This window comes from Heterodontus francisci, chromosome 34 (genome assembly GCF_036365525.1).
Source record: "Heterodontus francisci isolate sHetFra1 chromosome 34, sHetFra1.hap1, whole genome shotgun sequence".
NCBI lineage: Eukaryota > Metazoa > Chordata > Chondrichthyes > Heterodontiformes > Heterodontidae > Heterodontus > Heterodontus francisci.
Window position 1 is genome coordinate 43220654 of NC_090404.1, and position 22630 is coordinate 43243283.

General features: G+C 44.9%; 3 protein-coding genes across 3 annotated transcripts; all 3 read left to right on the plus strand.

The window, feature by feature from the left end:
- The first annotated feature begins 332 nt into the window (after nucleotides 1–332).
- LOC137348858 (zinc finger protein 432-like) lies at nucleotides 333–1358 on the plus strand. Its single transcript, XM_068014090.1, has 2 exons — nucleotides 333–439; nucleotides 524–1358. The coding sequence occupies exons 1-2, from the start codon at nucleotides 333–335 to the stop codon at nucleotides 1356–1358; spliced, it is 942 nt and encodes a 313-aa protein (XP_067870191.1).
- Nucleotides 1359–17625: 16267 nt separating this feature from the next.
- Nucleotides 17626–19800, plus strand: LOC137348859 (zinc finger protein 239-like). The gene is made up of 3 exons (XM_068014091.1): nucleotides 17626–17664; nucleotides 18797–19111; nucleotides 19489–19800. Exons 1-3 carry the CDS (start codon nucleotides 17626–17628, stop codon nucleotides 19798–19800), a joined length of 666 nt encoding a protein of 221 aa, XP_067870192.1.
- Nucleotides 19801–19804: 4 nt separating this feature from the next.
- Nucleotides 19805–20755, plus strand: LOC137348860 (zinc finger protein 436-like). Its single transcript, XM_068014093.1, has 2 exons — nucleotides 19805–20323; nucleotides 20483–20755. Exons 1-2 carry the CDS (start codon nucleotides 19805–19807, stop codon nucleotides 20753–20755), a joined length of 792 nt encoding a protein of 263 aa, XP_067870194.1.
- The last annotated feature ends 1875 nt before the right edge of the window (nucleotides 20756–22630 follow it).

The following is a 22630-nucleotide window of genomic DNA, read 5'->3' on the forward strand; positions in this document are numbered from 1 at the left end:
CTCCCTCTACTGTGGCTGGGTTCAGTTCTCCAGCCCCTGTGTGCAGAGTGAGAATAAAATTAATGAGTCAATGATTTTCTCTCCTGGTCACTGGGTCCCTGAAGCCCCGCCCACTCTCTGTTCTGGTCCCACAAATTACCAGATTCATTCAGCTCAATTTCACAACTTGTCTTTGTGTTTTTGTGGGTTCTCTCTCACTCCCTTTTTCCTGTTGTAACTTCATGTTACAGGGTATTAGAAAGGGAGGATTTGCAGACGGGAAAATCAAACATCACCTCAAGATGTGACAGTCACTCGATTCATCAGGATCTGAATATCATCGGCCTTTGATCATGGAAGCAAAAAGTGTGGAGAAACCGTACACGTGTTCTGTGTGTGGACGAGGCTTCATCCAAGCATCTGGCCTGTCGATACACAAGTGTAGTAACACTGGGGAGAAGCTGTGGATATGTGGGGACCGTGAGAAAGAATTAAATTACACGTCTGAGCTGGAAACTCATCAACACAGTCAAACTGAGGGGAGGCCGTTCATCTGCACTGAGTGTGGGAAGGGATTCACTCAGTCATCCTCCCTACTCGCACACCAACGAGTTCACACTGGGGAGAGGCCATTCATCTGCACTGAGTGTGGGAAGGGATTCACTCAGTTATCAAACCTGCAGACACACCAGCGAATTCACACTGGGGAGAAGCCGTTCACCTGCACTGAGTGTGGGAAGGGATACATTCATTTATGCGCCCTACTGACACACCAACGAGTTCACACTGGGGAGAGGCCATTCACCTGCAATGATTGTGGAAAGGGATTCATTCGTTCATCCGCCCTACTGAGACACCAGCGAGTTCACACTGGGGAGAGGCCATTCACCTGCTCTGAGTGTGGGAAGAGATTCTCTCTGTCAGGGAACCTGTTGACACACCAACGAATTCACACTGGGGACAGGCCAGTCACCTGCTCTGATTGTGGGAAGGGTTTCACTCATTCATCCACCCTGCTGATACACCAGCGAATTCACACTGGGGAGAGGCCATTCACCTGCTCCGAGTGTGAGAAGGGATTCACTACTTCATCCCAGCTGGTGAAACACACGCGATTTCACACTGGTGAGAGGTCATTCACCTGCTCTGAGTGTGGGAAGGGATTTGCTGATTCAACTGCTCAGCTGACGCACCAGCGAGTTCACACTGGGGAGAGGCCATTCACCTGCTCCGTATGTGGGAAGAGATTTACTCAGTCATCCCACCTGGTGACACACCAGTTCATTCACATTGGGGAGAGGTCATTCATTCGCTCCGTGTACATGAACGGATTCACTCTGCCATCCTATCTGCTGAGACACCAGCGAGTTCACAGATAATTACAGGGGTTGGATTCTGCTGTTGCTGCTGTTAATCATATCCAGACTGAACCATGTTCATTCTGACAGTTGGGGTTTATTTCTGATGTCAGTTGCTCCTCTTGGACTGAGCGTCTGCCCCACAGCATCTCTCATTCATGTGTGAATAGACCATCATGTCTTCAAACCTCATTTTCAATTTAAATCCACTCAGTCAATGTACTGAACAAAAGATGAACAATAAACAGATCACAGGCCAATCCTGTAACTCTATATTGACAGGAAAAAGTCTGTTCTTTAGCTCAAGAATGAGGCTGTTTAAGCTCTGTGTGTTTCTAAGTACTCATAAACTGGAATTGTTGGACAGACAGGCTGTTCACAACTGTTAACATGTCAGATAGTGAAGGAATTGCTCTTCAAGTAAACTCACCAACTTATAAGCTCAGACTCCGGTCCCTGCTGTAATTAATACTCAGCATCCATTAGTGTTGATTTACAGTCAATCACTGGATCGTCTGGTTAATCTTTGTTACTTGTTTTGTGAAATACTCTCCCTATTAGTGCTGAACTGCTGGATAGCTCTGATTACATTTAAATGTGTTTATACATGTTTATAAAGTGTCTGTGTGTCCAGATTTAATTAAGGTGTGATTTGTGACCAATAAATGATGTTTTGGGCATGAATTGTAGTCTGGTTTCTTGGTGATTTGTCAAGAAAGATTTAATTCACTCACTCAGCAGCTCGAGAGGAACCAGACTGAGGTTTAATGAACATAAGAAATAGGAGCTGGAGGAGGCCATTTGGCCCTTCGAACCTGCTCTGCCATTCACCAAGATCATGGCTGATCTTCTCAACTCCACCTTCCCGCACTATCCCCATATCCCTTAATTCCCTTAGTACCCAAAAATCTATCAATCTCTGTCTTAAATATACTCAATGACTGAGCATCCACAGCTCCCTGGGGAAGACAATTCCAAAGATTCACAACCCTTTCAGTGAAGAAATTTCTCCTCATTTCAGTCCTAAATGTCTGATCCCTTATCCTGAGACAGTGACCCGGTGTTCTAGATTGCCCAGACAGGGGAAACATTTTCTCAGCATCGACCCTGCCAAGTCCCTTAAGGATTTATGTTTCAGTCAGATCACATCTCCTTCTTCTAAACCCCAGGGAATATAGGCCTAATCTACTCAATCTCTCCTCATAGCAGGAGATGGAGCAGAGTGGGGGGTGCTGTACAAAAGTGGTTCTGTTACTGAACTAGTAATCCAGAGGCCTGGACTAATGATGCTGAGACATGAATTCAAATCCCACCACTGCAATTAAAAAGCGAGGATCAATATTGGTGACCATGAAACTACGGATTGTCCTAAAAATCCACCTGGTTCACTAATTTCCTTCAGGGAAGGAAATCTGCCGTCCTTACCCGATCTGGTCTGACTCCAGACCCACGATGAAATGGCTGAGCTAGACACTCAGTTATATTCAAGGAAGTAGCTCAGCACCACCTTCTCAGGGGCAATTAGGGATAGGCAATAAATGCTGGCCATTTCACTAACACCCACAGACCATGAATAAATAGAACAATCCCAGGAACCAGACTAGTGAACCTTCATTGCATTCCCTCAATGGTGGTATGTCCTTCCTTAGGTAAGGAGACCAAAATTGCACACACTGCTCCAGGTGGGGCCTCACCAATGTCCTGTATAATTGTAGTAAGACTTCTTTACTCTTCTACCCCAATCCCTTTGTAACGAAAGCTAACATACTATTTGCTTTCCTAATTGCTCGCTGTACTTCTATGTTAGCTTCCTGTGATTCATGTACAAGGACACTGTTACATGTGTACTTTGCTTTTAACAAAGGAAAAAACTTGGAGTTCTGTGTTTTGCAAGACTGAGAAAATTGAATGCTGAACTGGGTGGGGAACAGTCTCCAAGGCAACTTGTTTCCAAGCAACAACAGCAAGGAAAATGATAGGTCACGTGACATTGTTAAGAGTTCAATTTCACTTTGCTTTGTGAAAGATCAGTGCTGGGCAGGCAGGAGGCAGAACAAACTGGCTGGGACTTGTGTTTTTTGGCAGACTAGAAAAAGACCTCTCCCTGAAAAGAAGGCATCTCCTGTAGAACAAAATTCCACATTTGAGTTATGTCTGTGTTCTGCCTGGAGAGGAAAAGACCCAGAGAAAGAGGAGTTGCTACTGTCTGTGGAGAAAGGCTCCTTTGCTGAGAGGAAGCCCTGCATTGTTAAAGGTAGCAAATTCCTATTGCCTCCAGTCTCTGAAAAATCTCTGTCTCAAGAGTGATTCCTGTTACTCATGTGCTTTTTGGGAGATCCTGAAATCTCAAGAAAGCTACTATTGCTGGACTGCTACTTTAAAATTTAAGTAGACCTGTTGCTGCACCTTTTGCTGAAAGATCTGTGTGATGCCTGCTGTAGACGAATTGCCTTGACCGTCTACTCATCACAGACTGCTCAACAAACTTGCCTGGAGAACCTTTGAGTGACTTCTGACTTTTCAACTCTGGGCCGCCTCACCGATTCGGAAATATCCTACCAGACCACCAACGATTTTATTATTCCGAAGAAACAGTTGAACACCAAAAACTCTTTCTCCCCAGTTAACTGGTTTTTGAATATATGTGTGTGTGCATTTGGCTTGGGAAGAATAAGAAGTTTTTATATATATATATATGCATTGATTCATCCCGTTATTGTTTAAGATTTAGTTTATTAATAAATAGTTAATTTTGTTGTTGTTCGAAGAAATCTGGTTTGGTGTGCTTTATTCTAGGGGATAAATAAAGTGTTTAATTTGGCTAATTTCCAGTAGGTGGGAAACTTTACTAATACGCTGTGACCTGTGAAGCAGTGGGACTGAATTAACAGTGCATTACTCCCACCTTGGTCTCAATGCAAACATTTCTCAGTTTCTCAACATACATTTTAAAAATTGTTTTTTTTAAATTTTTCTTATCAAAGTGGATAACTTCACATTTCACCGTATTGTAATCCATCTGCCATGTTCTTACCCACTCACCCACCCAACCTGTCTGTATCCCTCTGAAGCTTCTTTCTGTCTTCCTCATTTCTTGCTTTCCCACCTAACTTTGTATCATCAGCAAACCTGCATACATTACACTCAATCCCTTCATCTGAGCCATTTCTATAGATTGTAAATAGCTGAAGCCCAAGCACTGATCCTTACTATACCCAACTAGTTACAGCTTGCCCACTTGAAAATAACCCATTTATTCCTACTGTCTGCTTTCTGTCCATTAACCAATCTCAATCCGTGCTAATATATTAACTCAATCCCATGAGTCCCAACTGTGTAATAACCTCTGGTGTGGCACGTTATCAAATGCTTCTTGCTTCTTAAAAATCCAAATAAACTACTGCTTCCACCTTATTCACCTGACTAGTTACATCCTCAAGAAACTACAAGATTTGTTAAACGTGATTTCTCTTTCACAAGTCCATGTTGTCTCTGCTTAATCATATTATGATTTTCTAAGTGTCCTGTTACCATTTCCCCGAATAATACATTCTAACATTTTGCCTACAACTGATGTGAGGCTAATTGGCTGATAGTTCCCCATTTTCTCTCTTTCTGCTTTCTTGAATAGCAAGGTTCTTTTTGCTCCCTTTCAGTCCTTGGGAACTGCTCTAGAATCTATGGAATTCTGGAAGATCAAAACCAATGCATCCACTATTTCTGCAGCTACCTCTTTTAAAACCTGATGATGAAGGTTGTCAGATCCAGGGGAATTGTTGCCACTTAGTCCCTTTAATTTTTCCATTCCTATTTCTTTACTTATACTGATTTCTTTCAGTTCCTCATTTTCACTAGACACTTGGTTTCCTATTTCTGGAATGTTTTTGTGTTTTCTACCATGAAGACAGATACAAATCATTTGTTTAATGTCTCTGCCATTTCCCTGTTCCCCATTTTAATTTCAACTGTCTCTCTCTCTCCAATGGGCCCACATTTCCTTTCTCTAATCTCTTCCTATTTCTATAGGTATAGAAACATTTACAATCTGTTTTTATCTCTCTTGTTAATCTGCACTCAGATTTTTTCCCTTATTAAATTCTTGATACTCCTTTGCAGAATTCGAAAATCCATCCAATCCTCAGGCATACCACTTTTTTGGGGATCATTATAAGTCTCTTCCTTCAATCTAATTCTACCTCTAACTCCTCTTGTTCTCCATGGTTGGACCACTTTTTCTATGGGATTTTTGTGACTTAAAGGAATGTACATCTGTTACAAATTATGTATTAATTCTTAAAATGCAAGCCATTGCTTATCAACCATCATATTTTTTGATGTAGTGTCCCAATCTACTTTAGCCAACTCACCCCTCATCCTGCAAAGTTTGCTTTGTTTAGACATAAGACCCCAGTATTGTCCCAAACTAAATTACTTTAAAACTCAATATAAAATTCGACCATATAATGGTTACACTCCCCTCGAGGCTTCTTTACTACAAGGTTATTAATGAACCCTTTCTCAACTAATTATTTCATGAAAGTGATGTATTTGAGTCTGAATTCAGCCTTATGTCATCTCCCAGTGGACTTATACTGTCCTGTTAGTGCTGGGTCAGGACTTGTCCAGCTCAAACAGCCCAGATAACAGGAGCCAACGAGCCTTATTTCACTCCTCAGGGTAGTTTGTTTCTTGTGGTTCAGATTATCATTAAAATAACAACAAACACTGTGTCCACCCATCGTTCTCCCAGACGCACTGTCACCTCACAGTCAGGATCATGTGTCTATGAAGGGGAGATTGTTGTCCTGTCTAGACCACCCTGAAAACCCTTGCTCCATAATGGTCAGGAGTAGACGGTCTCGGTATTATGAGAGGAGCCTCAGGGAATCAGTCCCAGTGATCCTGTAAAACAGAGGAACACATGAGTGGGAGGAGGCAATTCAGCCCCTCAAGCCTGTTCCTCGATTCAGTTATATCATGACTGATCCATATCACAACTACCTTTACCAGTGTTGATTACATATCCCTGTAACCTTACCTAATAAAAATATGTCACTCTCAAATTTTGACATTTTCATTTTCTCCCCATCCATAGCAGCTTTTTGGCGGGACATTGTTCCAGATTTCACTATCCTTTGTGTGAAGAAGTGCTCCCTGACAGCACCCCTGAATGGCCCAGCTCTAATTTTAATGTTGTGCCATCTTATTCTGCATTCCACCAACAGAGGAAATCATTTTTCTTTATCGACCCTCTTAAAACCTTTAATCTTCTTTATTACATGAATTACATCACCCCTTAATCTTCATAGTCAATGAAATACAAGCCCAGTCTATATGATCTGTCCTCACAATTTAACCCTTTTAGTCCTGATATCATTCTGGTGAATGTGCAGTGTACCTCCTGCACAGCTGATATATCCTTCCTGAGATGTGCTGCCCAGAACTGAACACCTCACACGTTTTGTCTTTCATCACGCCATTAACATACCGTTTGCCTTTGTTCCATGAACTTCTGGTCAGTTATTCTCTGTGATCTTGTCCAGAAAAACACATCTTTTGTTATCTCTTGCCCCATCCCCGTTTTACTAGCTTAAAACCTTTTACATTTCTAACATTTGTCAGTTCTGATGAAAGGTCAGTGACCTGAAACATTAACTCTGCTTCTCTCTCCACAGAAGCTGCCAGACCTACTGAGTATTTCCAGCATTTCTTGTTTTTATTTCAGATTTCCAGCATCTGCAGTATTTTGCTTTTATTTACCTCACTTCAGATGATGTGTAACCAGAGTTGCATATAACTGCAGCATTGCTTTCACCCTTCAGATAAAGGCAAACATTCCATGAGACATTTTAACTCCCTTTTCTCCCAGTCCAGTAGTTTTTCGTGATTTCTGTGCGTGAAACCCTAAATCTCTCTGTCCCTTCACAGTTCCTAACTTTTAATCATTTAGAAAATATTCTGATTCATCTTCCTTAGATCTAAGTTACAACAATGGTTCCAGGGAGGGAGATTTTAGTTACAAGGTGAGGTTGTAAAAGCTGGGGTTGTTCTCTTTCACACAAAGGAGATTGAGGGGAGATTTAATCGAAGTGTAAAAGATTATGACAGGCATGGATAAGTTAGACAAGGAAAACTGTTCCCATTAACTAATGGTACAAGGATTAGTGGACACAGATTGAAAGTTTTGGGCAAGAGATGCAGAGGGAATATATGGAAGCACTTTTTTATGCAGCGGGCAGTAACTGATCTGGAATTCGCTGCCCATGAGGGTGGTGGAAGCAGAGACAATCACTGATTTCAAGAGGAAATTGGATGGTCACTTGAAGGAAATAAACTTGCAGGACTACAGGGGTCAAGCAGGGGAGTAGGACTGACTGGATTACTGTGTGGAGAACTTTCATGGACTTGATGGGCTGAATGGTCTCCTCTGTTCCATACATGACTCTAATGTTAATAACCTCACACTTCCCCACATTGACCTCCTGCTGTCACTGTTTTCTCCACTCGCTAAGTCTATCAATGTCTCTTTGTAATGATTTGCTCCCTTCCAGAATACTCAATATGTCACTTAACTCAGTCTGTGGGTTGATTAAGGAAGGCCAGCATGGATTTGTTAAGGGAAAATCATGTTCAGCTAACTTGCTGGAGTTTTTGAAGACATCACAGAGGGTTGATGAGGACCATAATAATAATTCCTAAGAAGGGTCACTGACCCGAAACGTTAACTCTGCTTCTCTTTCCACAGATGCTGCCAGACCTGCTGAGTAGTTCCAGCATCTCTTGTTTTTATTTCAGATTTCCAGCATCCGCAGTATTTGGCTTTGATATCAGAGTATGTGTGTTTTGACATGAGGAATCCTTGGACAAGAGCTTTCTTCAGAGGGGAATAATAATAAATAAATAAGATTCTCTGTGTTGCTCATTGTTACCTAAAGAAACAAGTCTTGTGTTTTAGGGGGTTTGAGAAATTTTTACAACAAGGTGGAGTTGGAGGGGGCCTCAGAAACACAAAGGTTGAGAACCGCTGTTCCAGAGCACCCGATGTAACCTGTATATTTCACCCTCTCTATCTCTTCCTGCAACTTTACCACTGCACCTCCCTGGCTCTCAGCCTATCCACATATTTCAAGGCTGAAAACAAAGACAAAAACACGTCACGTCCTGATCAGAGAACTCCTCTATGCTGATGATGCTATACTAGTCGTTCACACAGAAACTCAGCTACAAAGCCTCATGGACTGTCTTTCTCATGCCTGTAAACGTGTTCTCCTTGACTATAAGCATCAAGAAAACCATGGTCATGATACAAGCTGTTGAAACTCCAGCCTTGATCACACAAATAACACCTAACTGAAAGTGATTAGCAAATTCTGCTACCTTGGTTCCACGGTGAGAAATAAATTGTCTCGTGATTGCAGAGCTTGACACACACAGAGGGAAAGAAACTACCACTTTTGGCCAACTTGTGAAAGGTGCATGGGATAACATCATGCTGACCATTAGGACCAAGCGAATAGTTAAAAAGGTCTGTGTTCTCAACACCTTGCTGTATGGTTATGAAACATGTGTGATTGACAGCAACCAGAAAAAGTAGCTCAATAATGTCCATCTTTGCTGTCTTTGGCCCATTATGGGTATATCCTGGCAGCACAAAATCACAAATGTGGCAGTCCTCTCAAAGGCAGAGCTCCCAAGTGTGTTGGCACTAATCAAACAGAGGTGGCTTTGGTGGATCAGACAAGTCCACAAGATGGAGGATGGTTACAAACCCAAGGACCAAGGTAGCCGGGGCCAGACGACCAGTGGGCGCCCAAAGCTCCCCTTCAAGGAGGCTTGCAAGTGTGACCTGAAGGCCTTAAATGTCGACTATCGCACTTGGGAGTCACTAACTGACAAAAGAGGGAAATGGCAACACATCCTGTGGACTGGTGTGCAATACCACGATGACCAGTTGCTGCAGCAGCTTGGCAACAGACGCCAATGCCAAACACAACAACTCACAGCATCACTTGGCAGCTTCATGTGCAGCACTTGTGGCAGAGCCTGCGTCTCAACGATTGGGTTTTGCAGCCATCAGCAAAGGTGAACCAAGAGAAGATTCCCCCCTCCCCGCCAAATGGCTTGTTTGCTGCATGTCGATCATCTTTCGCAGATGAAAGGGGAGCCTGGAACTCGGAGTGGGAGTAGGAGGAAGAATGAGGAGAGACAATATAGTCCAACACTCACAGCAACCTGCAATCCACCGACATTACCGGGATAGGGAGACAGAGTTTAGAAACACTAAGCAACACGACTCCAGTAAAAGATCCCAGGAGGAAAAGGGGGAGCAGTGTGTGTACCTGCCCTGATATCCCCCCTCCCCAGGCCTGTCAGTCAAACCCCCCACTCCTCCCAGTCCACAGTTCAGCCTAGCAGCATCCTGCACCTTGAGCCAGCCCAGCTCTCCACCCTGGGATTCTCAGTATGAACAGAGTGGGATGTGTTTTGAGACAGGACGTCCCAGCTCTCCACTCTGGGATTCTCAGTATGAACAGGGTGGGATGTGTTTTGAGACAGGATGTCCCAGCTCTTCACTCTGGGATTCTCAGTATGAACAGGGTGGGATGCGTTTTGAGACAGGGTGCCCCTGTTCTTCACTCTGGGATTCTCAGTATGAACAGGGTGGGATGTGTTTTGAGACAGGATGCCCTTAGCTCTTCACTCTGGGATTCTCAGTATGAACAGAGTGGGATGTGTCTTGGGACAGGATGTCCCAGCTATCCACTCTGGAATTCTCAGTATGAACAGAGTGTGATGTGTTTTGAGACAGGATGTCCCAGCTCTCCACTCTGGGATTCTCAGTATGAACAGGGTGGGATGTGTTTTGAGACAGGATGTCCCAGCTCTTCACTCTGGTATTCTAAGTATGAACAGGGTGGAATGTGTTTTGAGACAGGATGTCCCAGCTCTCTACCCTGGGATTCTCAGTATGAACAGAGTGGGATGTGTTTTGAGACAGGATGTCCCATCTCTTCACTCTGGGATTCTCAGTATGAACAGAGTGGGATGTGTTTTGAGACAGGACGTCCCAGCTCTCCACTCTGGGATTCTCAGTATGAACAGGGTGGGATGTGTTTTGAGACAGGATGTCCCAGCTCTCCACCCTGGGATTCTCAGTATGAACAGAGTGGGATGTGTTTTGAGACAGGATGTCCCAGCTCTTCACTCTGGGATTCTCAGTATGAACAGGGTGGGATGTGTTTTGAGACCGGATGTCCCAGCTCTTCACCCTGGGATTCTCAGTATGAAGAGAGTGGGATGTGTTTTGAGACAGGATGTCCCAGCTCATCACTCTGGGATTCTCGGTATGAACAGGGTGTGATGTGTTTTGAGACAGGATGTCCCAGCTCTTCACTCTGGGATTCTCAGTATGAACAGGGTGGGATGTGTTTTGAAACCGGATGTCCCAGCTCTTCCCCCTGGGATTCTCAGTATGAACAGAGTGGGATGTGTTTTGAGACAGGATGTCCCAGCTCTCCACCCTGGGATTCTCAGTATGAACAGGGTGGGATGTGTTTTGAAACCGGATGTCCCAGCTCTTCACCCTGGGATTCTCAGTATGAACAGAGTGGGATGTGTTTTGAGACAGGATGTCCCAGCTCATCACTCTGGGATTCTCAGAATGAACAATGTTCGGAGAGGGGAGGACCTACTATCCATGCTTTCCTAAAAAAGTTAAAGATGGTCTGAAAATTAAAGGAAAAGCATATAATTGCACATGCAGAATTTTGGACAGGATGCAGAAAAACAGCAAAGGATGACTAAAAGATTGATAAGGAGTACAGAATGTAAACAGAGCATGGAGGTATGTGTTTGCTGAATGGTGAGTTCAGTGAAGGGAAGAGGAGGTGCTCCTTTTTTCTACTTCTTCCCTCCTCCAGTATTTGTTTCTTGTTTCTGTGCAGTGGAAGGAGCTGGTTGGTGAGTAACTGGTCAGATAGTCTACTAATCATAAATAGTCTGCACATTTAGGGTATGGCAGGGCAGCTCGGCTTAGTGCAGTGCACAGCGTGTGAGATGTGACATGATGCACCATGTGTCCTGGACAAACACATCTGCAGGAAGTGTCACTGGGTGCACAAGCTTGAGCTCTAGGTTTTGGATCTCGAGTGGTGGCTGGAGTCTCTGTGGTGCATCCACAAGGCAGATAACTACATGGATAGCAGGTTTAGGGAGGTGGTCACACCACAGGTTAGGAGCATGTAGGCAGAGAGGGAATGGGTGACCGCCAGACTGTCTGAGGGAACCAGGAAAGTAGTGCAGGAGTCCCCTGAGATGATCTCACTCGCTAATCGGTTTTCCATTTTGGATACTGGTAAGGGTGATGGTTCCTCAGAGGAGTGCAGACAGAGCCAGGTTTGTGTCACCACAGGTGGCTCAGCTGCACAGGAGGGGAGCAGGAAGAGTGGAAGAGCAGTAGTGGTAGGGGATTCATTAGTAAGGGGAACAGGCAGGTGTTTCTGTGTCCATAGACGAGACTCCAGGATCGTGTGTTGCCTCCCTGGTGGAAGGTGAACAGCCAGCGGTCGTGGTCCATGTTGGCACCAATAACATAGGTAGGAAGGGGGAATACAAAGGATTACTCCCAGTCCCATGTGCAAGTATACATCGGAATAGGAGAACTGAGCGATTGAACATGTGGCTGGAGAACTGGTGCAGGAGGGAGGACATCAGATTTCTGAGGCACTGAGACCAGTTCTAGGGCAGGTGGGACCTGTACAAGGTGGACGGATTGCATCTTAACAGGACTGGGACTACTATCCTCGCAGAAGATTTGCTAGTGCTGTTGGGAACGGTTTAAACTAGATTGGCAGAGGAATGGGAGCCTGACAGGGAGCTCAGATTGGAGGAAAGCAAAACTGGTGTGGGAACCAGGAGGAAATATCAAAGAGGAACACCAAGGTGCACAGAATACTGGGGGAGATAGGTAGCACTGGAGTAGGGAATAGTAAGTTATTAGGTGGGATCAGAGTCAGGGAGAAAGTAATAAAGTCTAAATCAGGGTTAATGTGCATGTATGTGAATGCACAGAGTGTGGTTAATAAGATTGCCATGTGGAAATATGATGATGTATCTACAACAGAGACCTGGCTCAAAGAAGGGCAGGACTGGGTGTTAAACCTTCCTGGATACAAGGTGCTTAGGAAATAAAAGAAAGGGAAAAGGGAGGAGGGATGGCAGTATTGATTAAGGAGAGCATTGCAGTGTTGGAAAAAAAAAGATGTCCTGTAGGGGTCGTGGACAGAATCAATTTGGCTAGAGCTAAGGAACAAAAAAGGTGCATTTACATTGCTCGGTGTTGTCTATCGGCCACCAGCAAGTGGGAAGGACGTGGAGGAACAAATTTGCAAGGAAATTACAGAGAGGTGCAAAAAATATAGGTTAGTTATAATGGTGGACTTTAATTATCCAAACATGGACTGCGATAGTAGTAGTGTAAAGGGAATTGAGGGGCAAGAGTTCCTGGAGTGTGTTCAGGAAACTTTTCTACAGCAGTATGTTGCTCGTCTAATGAGAAAGGAGGTACTGCGAGACCTGGTTCTTAGGAATGAGAATTGCCAAGTGGATCAAGTATCAATAGGACAACATGTAGGGGAGAGTGATCATTGTATCATAAGATTTACGCTGACTATGGAAAAGGACAAAGAAAAATCCAGAGTAAGAATAATTAACTGGGGGAAAGACAACTTCAATGGGGTAAGAATGGAGCTGGGGTAAATCAATTGGATTCAAACGTTGGCAGGAAAACTGGTAGCTGAACAGTGGGCTACCTTCAAAGAACTGATGTATTGGGCACAGTCAACATATATTCCCTCAAGGGTAAGAGTAGGGTAAATAAATCCAGAGCTCCCTGCATGACAAAAGAGGCAGAGATAATGATACAGAAGAAAAAGTGTGCTTTTGACAGAAGCCAGGTAGAAAATACTATTGAGAACCAGGCTGAATATAATGTCCAGAGGGGAAGTGAAAAAGCAAATCAGAGAATCAAAGAGAGAGCATATAAAGAGACTGACAGCTGGCATTAAAGGGAATCCCAAAGTTTTTGACAAACATATAAACAGTAAAAGGGTAGGAAAAGAAGTGTGGGACCGATTAGGGAAGCAATAAGAGAACTTACACGTGGAGGCAGGGGACATAGCTAAGGTATAAAATGAAAACTTTGCATCTGTCTTTAGCAAGGAAGAAGATGCAATCCAGGCAATAATGAAAGAGGAGGTAATTCAAACACCAGAAGGGTTTAAAATTGATTTTAAAAAGGACATATTAGATAGGCTGTCTGTACTTCAAAGTGGATAAAGCATCAGGACCAGATGAGATGCAACCAAGGATACTGAGGGAAGTGAGGCTGGAAATTGCAGAGGCACTGGCCATCATTTTTCAGTCTCTCTTCGACTTGGGAGTGGTGCCAGAGGACTGGACAATTGCAAATGTTACTCCCTTGTTCAAAAAAGGGTGTAAAGGTAAGCCCAGCAAGTACAGCCCAGTCAGTTTAACTTCACTGGTGGGGAAACTTCTAGAAAGAATAATTTGGGAGAAAATTAACAGTCACATGGGCAAATGTGGGTTAATTAAAGAAAGCCAGCACAGATTTCTTAAGGGAAAATCATGTTTAACTAATGCTGGAGTTATTGAGGAAATAACAAAGTGTTGATGTGGTGTACATGGACTTTCAAAATGCCTTTGATACCAGTGCTACACAACAGACTTGTAAGCAATCTTCTAGCTCATGGAATAAAAGGGAAAGTAGCAACATGGATAATTGGCTGCATGTCAGGAAATAAAGAGTAGCATTGAAGGGTTTTTCAGGCTGGAGGGAGGTTTGTAGTGGAGTTCCCCAGGGATCAGTGTTGGAACCCTTGCTTTCCAGATATATATTAATGACCTAGACCTTGGTGTACAGGGCACAATTTCAAAGTTTGCAGATGACATGAAACTTGGAAGCATTGTGAACTGTGAGGAGGATAGTGTAGAACTCGAAAAGGACATAGACAAGTTGGTGGAATGGGCAGACAGGTGGCAGATGAAGGTCAATGCAGAGAAGTGCGAAGTGCTGAATTTAGGTAGGAAGAACACTGAGAGAGAGAGAATATAGAATAAAGGTTACAATTCTAAAGGGGTGCAGGAGCAGAGGGACCTGGGTATATGTGTGCGTAAGTCATTGAAGGTGGAAGGACAGGTTGAGAGAGCAGTTAATAATGCATACAGTATCCTGGGCTTTATTAATAGAGGCATAGAGTACAAGTGCAAGGAGGTTATGTTGAAATAAAAACATGAAATTCTGGAAGTACTCAGCAGGTCTGGCAACATCTGTGGATAGAGAAGCAGAGTTAACGTTTCAGGTCAGTGACCCTTCATCAGAACCCTGTTCTGAGTTCTGATGAAGGGTCACTGACCTGAAACATGAACTCTGCTTCTGTCGCCACAGATGCTGCCAGACCTGCTGAGTATTTCCAGCATTTCTTGATTTTATTTCAGATTTCCAGCATCTGCAGTATTTTGCTTTTATTTTAGAGCTTATGTTGAACTTGTTTAAGATACTAGTTTGCCCTCAGCTGGTGTATTGTGTCGAGTTCTGGGTGCGGCACTTTCGGAAAGATGTGCAGGCATTGGAGAGAGTAGGGAAAAATATCACAAAAATGGTTGCAAGGATGAGGAACTTCAGTTGTGAAGTTGCATTGAAGCGAAGGCTGAGAGGTGATTTGACAGAGTTCAAAAACAAGAGGAGTCTGGACAGAGTAGATAGGGAGAAACTGTTCCCACTAGTGAAAGAATCAAGAACCAGAGTGCACAGTTTAAAAGTATTTGGTAAGAGAAGCAAAAGTGACATGAGGAAAAACTTCACATCGTAAATGGTTAAGGTCTGGAATGCACTGCCTGACAGTGTGGTGGAGGCAGGTTCAATTGAAGCATTCAAAAGGGAATTAGACAGGAAGATGAAAAGAAGAATGTGCAGGGTTATGGGGAGAAGGTGAGGGAATGGAATTGACTGAATTGCTCTTTAAAAGAGCCGGTGCGGACACGATGGGCCGAATGGTCTCCTTCACTGCAACAATTCTGAGATTCAGTGAACCGCACGCTCTGCCTCTGCCCGTGCTGGCCGCGCATGCACATCTCACACCGTCCGCCCGGCTGATGGACATCAGCTCCGGGCCAATAAGGAGAGCGGGAGCGGCCTGGAGGATTGTTCGGGCTGCAGGTCCTCCAACAATTCGGAGCGCGTGTGGGCGGGGCTTGCGCAAAGGGGGCGGGGCCGCGCTGCACTTCTGTCCCGCCCCCTCCTGCTATTGGCCCCGAGCTGCCGTCAATCACGGTGGCTTCTTAGGTCAGAGGTCATGAACCGAGCGCGCATGCGCAGTCTGGCTTAGTTTGTTTGGAGCATTTGCCGTGTGAATCTCCTCTGTTGCCGGTAAACGGCGGCGAATTTCAGAAACACCCGGTGTAGGCCGCAACACCCCCAATAAGAAGCTCCCGGTCCCGCCTTTGCACTGAGCGGGGCGGTAGCAGCGGAGCCTCTCCCGGTGACAGGCCCGGGGTTAACGGCCGCCAGACTTCCAGCTATTTTGGAGGAATTAAAGATTAATAAAGTGTAACATCAAAGGAGAAAATTTTAAAGGAAACTGAGCTCAGTTATAAAGGGGCCTGGGGGAGGAGAGGGAGGGAGGAACCATTTGGGACACAGCACAGGGCAGGAGGACCCCCTCCCCCACTCCCTGGTTCCACAAAGACTGCACTTGGACTGGGCCACACCTGGGCAGGGCTGGCTCAAGGTGCAGGAAGCTTCTCGGCTGAGCTGTGGACTGGGAGGAGTGGGGGGGTTTGACTGACAGGCCTGGGGAGGGGTATATGAGGGCAGGTACACACACTGCTCCCCCTTTTCCTCCTGGGATCTTTTACTGGAGTTGTGTTGCTGATGTGTTTCTAAACTCTGTCTCCCTGTCCCGGTAATATAGCTGGATTGTAGTTTGCTGTGAGTGTTGGACTATATTGTCTCTCCTCATTCTTCCTCCTTCTCCCACTCCGAGTTCCAGGCTGCAGGCAGCAGTGGCTCGATGCGCCTGAAATGTTAACTCTGTTTCTCTCTTCACAGATGCTGCCTGACCTGCTGAATATTTCCGTATTTTCTCCTTTTATTTCAGATTTCCAGCATCCGCAGTATTTTGCTTTTGTTTTATTGCAAACATTGCTCACAGAACTGAGTGAAGAAACACAGACGGACCAATTAAGATCCTGTTTGTAACGCTGTGGGTGTTGGATGTGGAAGTTAGTCCCGAATGTCTCTATTGGTCTTTTTTGTTCCATTAGTTTGAGCTGGAGTGTAGATGGCGGAGCAACTGCTGGCTTTACACCTGAATACTTTTGAGCCCAGTGGAGTCCAACAATTTTCATAGTGAGGTTGTCAGGGGAAATCGATTCCAGGGGAGGTGAAGTTGCTAAACAGACACCAACCACTCAATGTAAAAGAGTATTATTTCGGTAACAAATATTTCTGTAGAGGTTTTTAATTCAGTTTACATAGACACATGTTGTTACTTCATTCCTGGGATATGGGCATCAGTAGCCAGAATGCGTATATTACCAATCTCCAGTTGCTCATTGAGAAGGTGATGGTGGGCCTTCATCTTGAACCGCTGCAGTCTGTGTGGTGAAGGTGCTTCCACAATGGTGTTAGGGAAGGAGTTACAGGATTTTCACCCAGTGATGATGAAGGAATGGTGATAAATGTCCAAGTTAACATCAACTTTGTATTTATGTAGCGCCTTTAATGCAATAAAATGTTCCAAGGTGTTTCGCAGGAGTTTTATAAAGTAACAGGGTGGCGCAGTGGTTAGCACTGCAGACCTCACAGCTCAAGGGACCTGGGTTCAATTATGGGTACTGCCTGTGCGGAGTTTGCAAGTTCTCCCTGTGACTGTGTGGGTTTTCGCTGGGTACTCCGGTTTCCTCCCACAGCCAAAGACTTACAAGTGATAGGTAAATTGGCCATTGTAAATTGCCCCTAGTGTAGGTAGGTGACAGGGAATATGGGATTACTGTAGGGTTAGTATAAATGGGTGGTTGTTGGTCAGCACAGACTCGGTGGGCCGAAGGGCCTGTTTCAGTGCTGTATCTCTAAATAAAATAAATAACATTTGACACTGAGCCACATGAGGATATATTAGGGCAGATGACCAAAAGTTTTAAGAAGTGTCTGGAGCATGGAAGGTGAGGTAGATTGACGGAGAGGATCAGGGAGGGATTTCCAAAGCTTATGGCCTTGGCAGCTGAAGGCACGGTCACCAGTGGTGGAGTAATGAAAATCGGGGATGCTCAAGATGCCAGAATTAAATGAGCCCTGAACGTTGTGGGGCTGGAGGAGATTATAGAGATAGTTGAGGGGTGAGGATATGGAGGGATTTGAAAGCAAGGATGAGGATTTCAAAATTGAGGTGCTGCTTAACTGGGAGTCTGTGTAGGTCAGTGAGCACAGTGGTGATGGGTGAACAGGACTGGGTTCGAGGAAGGACACAGGCAGCAGAGTTTTGGATGATGACAAGTTTACAGAGGGTAGAATGTGGGAGGCCGGCCAGGAGTGTTTTGGAATAGTCAAGGTGAGAGGTAACAAATACATAGATGTAAGTTTCAGAGGCAGATGAGCTGAGACAGTGGTGAAGTCTGGTGATGTTACTGAGGTGGAAATAGGCGGTCTGAGTGATGGTGCTGATATGCAGTCGGAGGCTCATCTCAGAGTCAAATATGACACCAAAATTATGAATGGTCTGGTTTAGCCTCTGACAGTTGCCAGGGAGGGTGATTGAGAGTTGGTGGCTAGGGAGTGGAGTTTGTAGCAGAAACTGAAGACAAAAGCTTCAGACTTCCCAATATTTAATTGGATGAAATTTCTGTTCTTCCAGTACTGGATGTCAGACAAGTCAGGATGGTGTGTGGCTTGGAGGGGAACTTGGTGTTCACATACACCTGCTCCGCTGGTCCGTCTAGATGATGGAAGTTGAGGGTTTGGGAGGTTCTGTCAAAGTTCTGGTCGAGTTGTAGATATATAAAATCCCTCTCCTCTCCCTGTCCCTCCCACCTCTCCCTCTCTCTCTCTCCTCCCATAGAGAGCCGTGTCTTGTGTAAGTCCAGACTGAGTGGCAGGTTCCCTTCCCTGAAGGACATTAGTGAACCACTTGGGGTTGTACGTCAAAACAGCAGCTTTCATGGTCACTTTTTCATCGTACCATCCCCAAAAAGTTCCAGATTCATTCAGCTCCATTTCACAACCTGCCTTTGTGTTCTTGTGGGTTCTCTCACACTTTTATTTCTGTTTTAAATCCATTCCACAGGGTTTTAGAAGGAGATGAATTGCAGTCGTGAAATGCAAAAAAACATCAGTTCAGGATCTGAAGGAGTCGCCCAATTTATCGTAACCTGAATATCACCAGATTTTGAACGTGGAAAGAAAAAGCAGCGATCACAGTGGGGAGAAACTGTACACCTGTTCTGTGTGTGGACGAGATTTCAGCCGATCATCTGGCCTGTTGAAGCACAAGTGCAGTCACACTGGGAAGAAACCATGTAAATATGGGGATTGTGGAAAGGGATTCAATTATTCAGTTGAGCTGGAAGCTCATCCACGCAGTCACACTCTGAAGAGGCTGTTCACCTGCACCGAGTGTGAGCAGGGATTCACTCAAGCATCCTACCTGCTGACACATCAGCGAGTTCACACTGGGGAGAGACTTTTAAATGTCCATTCTGTGGGAATTGCTATAAATGTTCTACTGAACTCATGATCCAAAGATACTGAGGGAAGTGAGAGTGGAAGTCGCAGAGGCACTGGCCATAACTTTTCAGTCTTCCTTAGACTCGGGGGTGGTGCCAGAGGACTGGAGAATTGCAAACGTTACACCCTTGTTCAAAGAAAGGGTGCAAAGTTAAGCCCAGCAAATACAGGCTAGTCAGTTTAACTTTTGTGGGATCTCTCACTCTCTTATTTTTCTGTTTTAAATCAATTTCACAGGCTTTTAGAAGGGGAGGAATTGCAGCTGTGAAATGCAAATCAAACGTCAGATCAGGATCTGAAGGAGTCGCCCAATTTATCGTAACCCAAATATTACTGGATTTTGAATGTGAGAGGAAAAAGCAGCGAACACAGCGGGGAGAAACTGTGTGTGGACGAGGTTTCAGTCGATCATCTGGCCTGTCAAGACACAAGTGCAGTCACACTGGGAAGAAACCATGTAAATATGGGGATTGTGGAAAGGGATTCAATTATTCTGTTGAGCTGGAAGCTCATCCATGCAGTCACACTCTGGAGAGGCCGTTCACCTGCTCTGAATGTGAGCAGGGATTCACTCAAGCATCCTACCTGCTGACATATCAGCGAGTTCACACTGGGGAGAGACCTTTTAAATGTCCATTCTGTGGGAAATGCTATAAACGCTGAACTGATGTCCCATCAATGTGTGGACACTGACAGGAAACCGTTCAGGTGCTCTCAATGCGGGACTGGGTTCAGACGATTAGGCAATCTCACTGTACACCAGCGCATTCACGCTGGGGAGAGGCTGTTCACCTGCACGGAATGTAGGAAGGGATTCACTCAGTTATCCACGCTGTTGACACACCAGAGAGTTCACACTGGGGAGAGGCCATTCACCTGCTCAGAGTGTGGGATGGGATTCGCGACTTCATCCAGCATTCTGAGACACCAGCGAGTTCACACTGGGGAGAGGCCATTCACTTGCTCAGTGTATGGGAAGGGATTCACTACTTCTTCTGATCTGCTGAAGCACCAGCGAATTCACACAGCGGAGAAGCCATTCAACTGCACAGAATGTGGGAAAGGACTCACTTCTACTTCTGACCTGCTGACAGACCAGCGCATTCACATGGGGGAGAGGCCATTCACCTGCTCTCAGTGTGCGAAGGGATTCACTCAAGCATCCAACCTTCTGACACACCAGCGAGTTCACACTGGGAAGAAGCTGTTCACCTGATCAGAGTGTTGGAGGGGATTCACTACTTTATCTGGCCTGCTGACACACCAGCGAGTTCAGGCTGGGGAGAGGCCATTCACGTGCTCAGAGTGTGGGAAACGATTCACTCACTCATCCACCCTGCTGAAGCACCAGCGAGTTCACACTGGGGAGAGGCCGTTCACCTACACAGAGTGTGGGAAGGGATTCACTCACTCCTCCAACCTTCAGAAACACCAGGGAGTTCACACTGGGGAGCGGCCGTTCACCTGTACAGAGTGTGGGAAGGGATTCACTCAGTCCTCCAACCTTCAGAAACACCAGGGAGTTCACACAAGGGATAGGTCATTCACTTGTTCTGACTGTGGGAAGGGATTTACTACTTCATCCTATCTGTTGAGACACCAGCGAGTTCACAAGTAACTCGGGGATGAGAAATTTCCATCAAATAGCAGATTTCCGACATTGATGTTTCGGAAATCCACCATTGGCTTCTCCCCTTCCGACCTGAACTAAAAGACCGGCTTTGAAAGAAATTGCAGCTGTGAGTTATGTTTTTTTAAAAAATCGATCAACCACAAAGCTGCTCGGCGATTTTCTTTTTACCTTTTTAAGTCACCTTTATTTTTTATACTCTTCCACCTTGGTGGAAATGAATTTCAAACAGGAAAGCAAGTGGGTGGAACTGCACACTCCTTCACTACTTCAGTGTGTCAATCTTCTGTAAATGGCCAAAAAGGAGCTGTGTGTATGCACAGACCAATTCCCAATGTTTGTTTTTGCCTTCATGGGATATCTTCGCAGAGACCACCTGAGAACTGACACAGCTCATTTGACATGACTTAAAATTAATGATGCAGAATCAGTAGCTGGCAAATCGCTGGTCTGCAGCAAAAACATTGATCTGTCAATAGGAATTTGAAACTTGCTTCCATTTATACAGCAGTGTGTGTCTGAAATAATTTCTGAAAACTCTGCACAAACTGGTTACTGAATATGAATATCCTGCAGTGAGCATGAACTGTATAAACTTAATATGTCCTGTGCTTTGCAGCAACTGAAGTGATATGGAATTTCCACTTATCAGTTTGCTCAGGTGTATGGCTGAATTCCATTCATTGTTCATCTCCACTTTCACTGTCTACTGCCCCAGTCACACTGTAAACCTGGAGTCAGTGTGAAACTGTCTTTTACACCATAGTGATGGAAGACAAGGAGTAAAACTTTGGCCATCTTTCTTCAATGTGTGTTTTGTCATTGCTGAAGATTATCTGGAAAAGACTGTCCTGCACCACAAGTGCTGTGTATTAGTTACAATGCAACTATCCTGTGAGCTGTCTGCAGTCACTATAAATGGTCACTGGGTTTCTCAGGCTGATGGTACAATACCATTCAATATGATCATGGCTGATCTTGGGTTTCAATTCCACTTTCCTGTCCGCTGTCCACATCACTTGATTCCCTGCAACACCAAAAATCTATCTATCCCAGCCTTCAATATATTCAACAATGGAGAATCCACAACCGTCTTGGATAGAGAATTCCAAAGATTCACGATGCTTTGAGTGCAGTAATTTCTCCTCATCTTAGTCCTGAATGATTGGTCCCTTATCCTGAGATTGTGCCCCCGCGTTCTAGATTCCCCGACCAGTGGAAACAATCTCTCAGCTTCTACCTCATCTTTCCCTTACAGAATCCACTGTGTTTCAATGAGATCGTCTCTCATTCTTCTAAACTACAGAGACTATAGGCCCAATTTACTCAGCCCCTCATCATCGGACAACCCCCTCATCCCAGAGACCAATGTAGTAAATCTTCAGTATATACAGAGTGCTGACTTTCTCCAAGCCAACACAATAGTTATGATTTTCAGCTCACCTTGCTGTTAAATGCAGCTGCCACTGGACCAATTGATGCAGTAGAACAGGAGCCAGGTGTGTTCATCACTGTTGGGATATACAGCTGTCTATTGAACAAAGAACAGTACAGCACAGGAACAGGCCATTCGGCTCTCCGTGCCTGCGCCGATCTTGATGCCTGTCTAAACTAAAACCTTCTGCACTTCCTGGGACTGTATCCCTCTATTCCCATCCTATTCATCTATTTGTCAAGATGCCTCTTAAACATCACTATCGTACGTGCTTCCACCACCTCCCTCGGCAATCAAGTTCCAGGCGCTCACCACCCTCTGTGTAAAGAACTTGCCTCGCACATCCCCTCTAAACTTTTCCCCTCGCACCTTAAACCTATGTCCCCTAGTAACTGACTCTTCAACCCTGGGAAAAAGCTTCTGACTAT